Source organism: Rhincodon typus, chromosome 47 (assembly GCF_021869965.1).
Source record: "Rhincodon typus isolate 14 chromosome 47, sRhiTyp1.1, whole genome shotgun sequence".
NCBI lineage: Eukaryota > Metazoa > Chordata > Chondrichthyes > Orectolobiformes > Rhincodontidae > Rhincodon > Rhincodon typus.
In genome coordinates, this window is record NC_063378.1 from 8447448 (window position 1) to 8456402 (window position 8955).

General features: G+C 43.2%; 1 protein-coding gene across 1 annotated transcript in view; it reads left to right on the top strand.

Annotated features, from left to right (window-relative positions):
- LOC109913589 (T-cell immunoreceptor with Ig and ITIM domains-like) overlaps positions 1-8793 on the top strand; it is an 18650-nt gene extending 9857 nt beyond the window's left edge. Inside the window, exons 3-5 of the mRNA XM_048620594.1 lie at positions 947-1066; positions 4759-4796; positions 7277-8793. Coding sequence (XP_048476551.1) covers positions 947-1066; positions 4759-4796; positions 7277-7405 — 287 coding nt within the window. The 3' untranslated portion in view covers positions 7406-8793. The remainder of the gene's footprint in view (positions 1-946; positions 1067-4758; positions 4797-7276) is intronic.
- Positions 8794-8955: the final 162 nt, after the last annotated feature.

Sequence of the window (8955 nt, forward strand, 5' to 3'; positions counted from 1 at the left end):
GTGTGTGTGTGTGTGTGTGTGTGTGTGTGTGTGCCCTTTCAAATGGCACCTGTTTCCCTGGAACGTAGGAGGTTGAGAAGTGACCTTACATAAAATCATGAGGGTCATAGACAAGGTGAATGGTGGGTGTCTTTTCCGTAGGATGGGGGATTTCAAGACTAGACGGCACATTTTTAATGTGAGGGGGACATATTTTAAAAAAGATGTAAGGGGCAACTTTTTTACACAAGAGTGGTTTATGTGTGGAATGAACTTCCGGAGGAAGTGGTGGATGTGGGCACAGTTACAACGTTTAAAAGACATTTAGATAAGTACATGAATAGGAAAAATTCGGAAGGATATGGCTTAGGAGCAGGCAGGTGGAACTAGTTTAGTTTGGGGATCTGGTTGATATTGATTGGTTGGACCGATAGGTCTGTTTCCACTCTGTATGTCTCTGTGACTTTATGACTGGGAGAAGCAATGGCCTAATAATATCATCACTTGGTTATTAGTCTGGAAGCTCAGCTGATGTTCTGGGGAACCAGGTTCATAATCCCACCACGGCAGGTGATGGAGTTCGAATTCAATAAAGAATCTGGAATTAAAAGTCTAATGGTGACCATGAACCCATTGTCGATTGTTGGAAAAACCCATCTGGTTCACTCATGTCCTTTAGGGAAGGAAACTGCCACCCTTACCTGGTCTGGGCCTACATGTGACTCCAGACCTACAGCAATGTGGTTGACTCTTAACTGCCCTCTGGGCAATTAGGGATGGACAATAAATGCTGGCCTAGGCAGCAATGCCCTCATCCAGGGAGTGAATAAAAAAAAACTCCATAACATCACTGCATTTTTTGTTTGGCGTGGATGTGACATTGGATACAGGATAGTAAAATTCATATTTCTCATACATTCGATAATGGACTTCCTTTTACCTGTTGGAAATGTATATCTTCTCACAGATTCTACACCAGTAATATTCAGAACATTCGTCATCCTTGCGGTGATCTGTCTGCTGTTGTTGCTTGGCCTGCTGTTATTAGCATACGAGGCGGCTAACTGGATGAGCCATCACTATCAAGGTGAGTTGAGTTTTAAATATGAACTGTGACCTCCAGTCGCATCAGGCAATTTTTGTAGTTTTCCCTGCTCCAACTATCAAAGAACCCAAATGGAGTATGTTCATAGTGAGGGGAATAAGTATTCCATTCAAATCTGTTGCTGATTTAGTCATACAGCATGAAAACAGACCCTTTGGCCCAACTTGTCCATGCTAACCAAGTATCCCAAACTTGACTAGTCCCATTTGCCTGCTTGGCCCATATCCCTGTAAACCTTTCCTATTAAAGACAACAAGGTGCAGGGCTGGATGAACACAGCAGGCCAAGCAGCATCATAGGAGCAGAGAGGCTGGAGCAAACCTTTCCTATTATTGTACCTGTCCAAATGTCTTTTAAATGTTGTAGCTATACCCGCATCTACCACTTCCTCTAACATCTCATTGCACATACGCACCACCCTCTGCGTGATAGAGTTGCTCTCCGGGCCCCTCTTAAATCTTACCCCTCTCACCTTAAACCATGTGCTGTAGTTTTAGACTCCCCTACCCTGGGGTAAAGACCTTGGCTAATGACCCTATCCATGCCCCTCATGATTTTGTAAACCTCTCTACGGTCACCCCTCAGCCTCCGACGCTCCAGGGAAAAAAGTCCCAGCCTCTCCTTTATAACTCAAGCCTTCCAGTCCCGTAAATCTTTTTTTGCACTGTTTCCAGTTTAATAACATCTTTCCTAGAGCAGTGGTGACCAGAATTCTACACAGTACTCCAACTGTGGTCTTGCCAGTGTCTTGTAACATGACATCCCAACTCCTGTACTCAATGCTCTACCTGAAATGCATGCTCTTCCCAATGTGCATCTAAACTATATTGTATATCCACTGCAGTGTACAGCAGAGTTTATTTTCCACAGTGTGTGTTCATATATATTTGTATTTTAGATTTAGAGTCTCTCTTCTGAGGCAGTATAGCTCCATCATTAGTGAGACCGAACCTGGAGTATTGTGTACAATTTTGGTCCACTGCAGTTATATTGGATATAGAGGAGGCTCATAGATTGTTTCAGAGATGAAGGATTATCTTATGAAGAGAGATTGAGCAGTTTAGATTTATACTCTCCGGAGTTGAGAAGAATAAGAGGAGATCTAATGGAGGTATATAAGATGCGAAAGGGGCTTGACAAGGTGAATGTAGAGATGATGTTTCCCCTTGCAGGCCAAGCTAGAATTAGGGGCTCCAAATGTAAACATGCTTAAAGCTTAATGACAGAGGCTGGAGGGACTTTTTTATAGAGGTTTACAAAATCATGAGGGGCATGGACAGGTTGAATAGCCAAGGTCTTTTCTCCAAAGTAGGGGAGTTCAGAACTAGAGAGCATAGGTTTAAGGTGAGAGCGGAAGGATTGAAAAGGGACTTGAGGGGCAAAATTTTCATGCAGGGTGTGGTGCGTGTATGGAACGAACTGCCAGAGAAAATGGGGGAGGTGAATACAATTACAACATTTAAAAGGCATCTGGATGGGTATATGAATAGGAAGGGTTTAGACGGCAAATGCTGGCAAATGAGACTAGATTAATTTAGGATATTTGGCCAGCTTGGATGGGTCAGACCAAAGGGTCTGCTTCCATGCTGTACATCTCTAGGACTGTAAATGGACCATGCAAATATAGATAAGACTTACCTTCTAACATCCCAAATTTAACATGAGGAAAATATGGGTAATCTTTTGAAACCTCCAAGACTTTCCCAAGCCCCAGCTACAAAGAAATCTCTACAATTACTCTACAACTTCCGTGAGCCCCATGTATTTCATACCGTGTGCAGATTTCTTTCAAGATTTTCACAGTTGCTCAGCTATCACAAAGCCCTCACTACACAGAGTTAACCAATTGGTCTGGGACTTCCCTGAGCCCCCAGTTATACAGAAACCTCGCAGTTCAGTTGACTTTAGCATCAGAGCGAACAATAGCCCTGCCTAACTTGATGTCATTGTCCCACACACACACACACACACACACACACACACACACACACTCTGTGTTCTCGTCTCACTGCCTGTCACCTTTGAAACCCTGTCCATGAACCACCCAACAATACTGAGTTACCTACTGTCAAGCCTTGCAACAAGCCTAGACTTATTGCTGTGGAGAACTGAATGTAACTGATAAGCAAACTTTATTAACCGGCACCTATAGGAAAAAGACTGTGCAGGTCTTCAAATATTCCAGATAATCAAAAAGCTCGCATAATCACAGTAAACCCTGAGCCAAGCAAAGCTTCAAAATGTCAAAATCACTCAAAAATATCCACATGAAAACATCAACACACCTCCTAAAATAAATGTTTTAAAAAAAACACAAAAAAACACATGGGGCACCTCAGTGGTTAACACTGCTGCCTCACAGCGCCAGGGCCCTGGGTTCGATCCCACCCACGGGCGACTGTCTGTGTGGAATTTGCACATTCTCCCTGTGTCTGTGTGGGTTTCCTCTGGGTGCTCTGGTTTCCCCCCACAGTCCAAAGGTGTGCAGGTTAGGTGGATTGGCCATGTTAAATTACCCATAGTGTCCAGGGTGGGAAATGCAGGGATAGGGTAGGGGGTGGGTCTAGGTGGGATGCTCAATGGAGGGTCGGTATGGACATGATGGGCTGAATGGCCTGCTTCTGCAGTGTGGGGATTCTATGAAAAGTAGTCGAGATTTCACACTAGGGGATACACAGATATTGAGGTTATACAGATATTGCCAGGGGAGGCCATGGCCTATTGGTACTATCACTGGACTGTTAATCCAGAGACCTGGATAACACTCTGGGCACATGGGTTTGAATCCCACCACGGCAGATGGTGGAATTTGAACTCAATTAAAAAAAAATCTGGAATTAAGAATCTAATGCTGACCATGAATCCATTGCCAATTGTTGGGAAAAACCCATCTGGTTCACTCATGTCCTTTAGGGAAGGAAACTGCCATCCTTACCTGGTCTGGCCTACATGTGGCTCCAGACCCACAGCAATGCGGTTGACTCTTAACTGCACTCTGGGCAAATATAGATGGGTGATAAATGCTGCCTGCCTGGCCAGCGATGTCTCCTCCTGTTAATGAATAAAGAAGGAAAAAATGGTGGAACACAGTACTTGAGGTATATGTATATGTGTGTGTGTATATAGATGATTTTTTTTACCAGTTTATTAAGAGTGTCTATGATTCAGGTGTTGGTTAAAAGAAAGTTTGCTGGTGTTTTGGAATAGTCAAATATAGCACAGTCTGAATAGTCTCAATTCTTAAAATGTTGCAATGCTCAGCGGGAGAGAGCTCTTTCTAGCAGCACATTTAACTGCAGCAAAGGAAGGAACAGATAGTCACAAATTTTTTTGGATGGGTGGGTGGATGGACAGATAGATGGATGGATTGATGGACAATCACAGATGTTTTTAGATAGATAGTTAATGGTGACAAGGCTTGTTTAACTAGCCTAGAGTAGATTGGTCGGTAAGTATGTTTGAAATTATCCGTGGAAAATTAATTATTTATAATCCATTGAGATGCAGTTGGATGTGATTATATGCCTTAGACATGTGGATGAATAGTTGCATTGGGAGGGCAGACCATGGAATCTAGTTCGCTTCAAGAATAGACAGTGTGTTTGAGTCAACATCGAATTATATTCAGACAATGACTAACCATGCCCTTTGGTATTCTTTTCCCTGTGGTTTAGTTGCTGGGAGGAACTCAACGAGGACGGATCTGGATGAGGTATGGACTGCAAAAATCTTTTTTTGATATGCCAGCGCAATATGATGGAGTTCAGTCACAGTGTGTGTGACGATTAAATCAATCAGGTGGTGTACCATTGGTTCATAGCAATAAAAGGAGAATCTGAATGAGCAACATTGAGGAAGACAAGGGTGAAGATTAGATTTTCTGGCTAAGTTTTCATGATGACCCACAGATATTGAGATTGCTCAGATGCTGGTCAAACCCAGTTCAGAGTTGGTGTACTCCCCCATTTTACATTACGCGTCCTTGGGGAGGTATCTTGTTGTGTACCTACCTGTGGGCCAAGTGGACTGGGGCAAAGTCCCATCTCTAGATGTGGGTAATAACATCTCCGAACAGGTTGAAAATATCTACAGACGATCCCCTGGGTGATGAATGGGTTCCATTCCTTTGTACGGTATTAAGTCAAATTGTAAGCAAGTCAGAGCACAATACAGTACAGCATAAAAGATCCGTTCATAAGTACAAACAAAACCTTGGAACCTTAAAATAAACTGTAAGATGGGATCTCCTTTGTAAGTATGGTCATCCCTCTATAAGTCCAACGATATGCTCATACAATTGAGTCCTGCTCAGGCCTTGTGTATGATATTAAAGTCTGGCTTTTCAGTCTAAATTTTGGGTGATATTGTACCTTAGGAAGGTGACAATTTCTGGTGTTGAACTGATGCCCAGTAAAGGAGGCTAAGGAGATTCAGTGTGTCCAAAAAGACACTTACCAATTTTTTTATGGATGCACCGTAGAAAGCAGTCTATCTGCTTTGTCCAGGGCTATAAGAAACTACAAAGAGTTGTGAGTGCTATCCAGACCATCAAGCAGGTCAACCTTCCATCCATTGACTCCATCTACACTTCCCAATTCCTCGGGAAGACAGCCAACATCATCAAAGAACCCTCCCACTCCAGTTACAATCTCTTCCAACCTCTTCAGTCAGGCAGAAAAGCTTAAACACACATATCAATGGATTCAAGAACAGTTTATTCCCCACTGTTATTAGACTATTGAATAGACCTCTCAAATTTTAAATCTAATGTTAATCTCTCTCTTTTTGCACTTCTCTGCAACCGTAACATTGTATCCTTCGCTCTGTTTTACTACCCTAACTCACTTTGTACAGTATGATTTGCCTACACTGCATGCAAAACAGAACTTTTGTTTGGTGTGGGCTTGCTGTCTCCTTTTCCCTGGTCAATTCCTGGTCCTCTATTGCATGCAATAACAAATTACCTGGTTGTTACTGAGTTGGTGCTCAGGTATCGTCTGTATGAGCCCTTCCTACAGTCGGGATGTGACCATGAGACACCAGTGTCTGTTCAGGGATAACAAGGTGCAGAGCTGGATGAACACAGCAGGCCAAGTGGCATCAGAGGAGCAGGAAAGCTGACGTTTTGGGCCTAGACCCTTCTTCAGAAATGTCTGTTCAGGGACAGTCGTTGGTTATGGATGAAAGACCATTTGTTCTAACTTTGCAGAATACTGCTTAAGGCATCGCTTGTCAAACAAGATATCCGATTGGTCTTATTCACAGATGTCATGGAACCACACGCTATAGCGGAGGTCCTTTGGCCCATCGCGTCTGTACTGTTAAAATACACTAAATCTACGCTAGTCCTAATTTGCTGCCCTTGGCCCATAGCATTGAATGTTTTGACATTCCCAAGTGCTTTGTAAAAGGTTATGAGATTTCCCACCTCAACCACCCTCCCAGCAGTGCATCCCAGACCCTTTGGGGGAACCATAGGTTCCTCAAATCCCCTCTAAACCTCTCGACCTTCACTTTCAAATGATGCTCCCCTTGTTGTTGACCCTTTGACTAAGAGGAACAGCTGCTTCCTACCCATGCTGTCCATGCTCCTCCTAATCTTATTCCCTTCTATCAGGTCCCCCCTCAGCTTTCCCTGCTCCAAAGAAAACAACCTGAGCTTATCCAGTCTCTCTTCATCGCTAAACTGCTCCTTCCTGGGGCAACATCCTGGTATATCTGCCTCTCCACCCACCCCCTCCACTGCAATCACATCCTTCCTGTAGTGTGGAGATCAAAACTGCATAAGGTACTCCAGTCCTGATGAAGGGTCCAGGCCTGAAACGTTGACTCTCCTGATCCTCTGATGCTGCCCGGCCTGCCATGTTCCTCCAGCTCCACATTGTACGAGTCTAGCTGTGGCCTCACAAAGGTCCTGTACACCTCCAACATAACCTCCCTGTCCCTGTGGCCATTGCTGTAAGTCTTATTAACCACTTCTTAACCGGTCCTGCCACCTTCAGGGGTCTATGGAGAAGTACTCCAAGATCCCTCTGCTCCTCTGAGCTTCCAAGGGTCTTGTTGTTCATTGAGTACTCTCTTGTCTTGTGTTGAAATATCTATATTTTGCTGAGCGAAGCCTGTATTTGAAAGACAGAGTAATGTGCATTGATAAAAGTTTTCACCATGGTAAAATGTGTTATTTTTCAATAGTGCCCCAGTGAAATTGTGTACACATCCGTGAATATACAACAGCAGAATGTAAGAACGCCGAAGAAATATTGCCGTGAAGATAATGTTGATTCAGAAGACACTGTCTATAGTGTTCTCAAACACAAATAGATTTATTCCATTCATTACGGACTGATGTGATGTTTAAAATTTAGTTTACAGGTAGGTAGTCACATTAATGTGTGCGTTTTGATCACTCAGTGGTCAACCCTATCATTGATGGTGATAACATTATCATGACTGTCTGTACTTTTTTTAAAGAACCTGTTAGAGATGTTATGACATGCCTCTGGAGCAGGTGGAACTTGAACGCAGGCCTTCTGGCTCACAGATAGAGACACTACCACCACACCACGAAAGTTGCAAATTTACACAGAAGCCCACGCACATCTGAGACCCTAAGATCACGAGGTCAGCCAACAGATTCTGTAACCACATCCCAGATTGAAAAGCATGGTAATACCAGCAGCAGGAATGACCATAAGACAGGAGTAGACCATTCGGCGCCTTGATCCTGCTCTGCCATTCAACAGGATCATGGCTGATCCACTTTCCTGCCTTTTCCCCATGACTCTTGATTCCCCTGTTGATCTATCTCAGCCCTAAATATACTCAAGGACTCTGCTCCCACAGCTCTCTGTTGCAAGGAGTTCCAGAGACTCACAACCATCTGAGAGAAGAAATTCCTCCTCATCTCAGTCTTAAATTGACTCCCCTTTATTCTGAGACTGTGCCCTCTGGTCCTAGACTCTCCCATGAGGGGACACATCCTCTCAGCATTGACCCTGTCAAGCCCCTTAGGGATCACATATGTTTCGATGAAATCACCTCTCATTCTTCTAAACTCCAGTGAGTAGAGTCCCAACCTGTTTAATCTTTGCTCATAAAACAATCCCTCTGTAATGGGGATCATCCCAGTGAACCTTCTCTGAATTGTCTCCAATGAAATAGTAGCTTTCGTTAATTAAGGGAGCCAAAACTGCCCACAGCACTCCAGATGTGGTCTCACCAGCACATCGAATGCAACTATTTCTTTTTGAAGGATCATGCAAATGATATAAATTTATACTATGGAAGGAGGTCATTCTGTTTATCATGTATATGCCTCTTGATAACCAGCTATCTAATCTGATCCCACTTCATTCAGTCCACAGTTTGGTATGTTACAGCATTCCAAATGACTATCCAAGAGATTTTTATTTTAAATTGTGGCGCTGGTTTGTCCGTTTATGATGATTTCAGGCAATGAATCTCACATTCCTGTCACCCTCTTGCTGCTCCTCAAATTCACTTGAATCTTACTCATTGACATTTTGTGCCTCGTGGCTCTGCTGAGCTCTGTTAATGTCATTATTAATATATTATATTTTGGAAAACATTAGTGCTATCCTATAAAATAACTACCTTCTATGTCGAATGTTGTCTGCCAAAACTGATTGCAAATAACATATTAACTCAGTTGTATATTCCTTTGGATATATATTAAACTACAAACATTGCAGTGTGGTGATATGCTTTCCTCATTGCCTATTATATTTGCATTCTGGTCATAATGTGAGTTGATCAGGTTGTCAGGAAGGGTCACCGGACCCGAAACATTAACTCCATTTTCTCCCTTCACAGATGCTGCCAGACCTGCTGAGCTTTTCCAGCAACTTCTG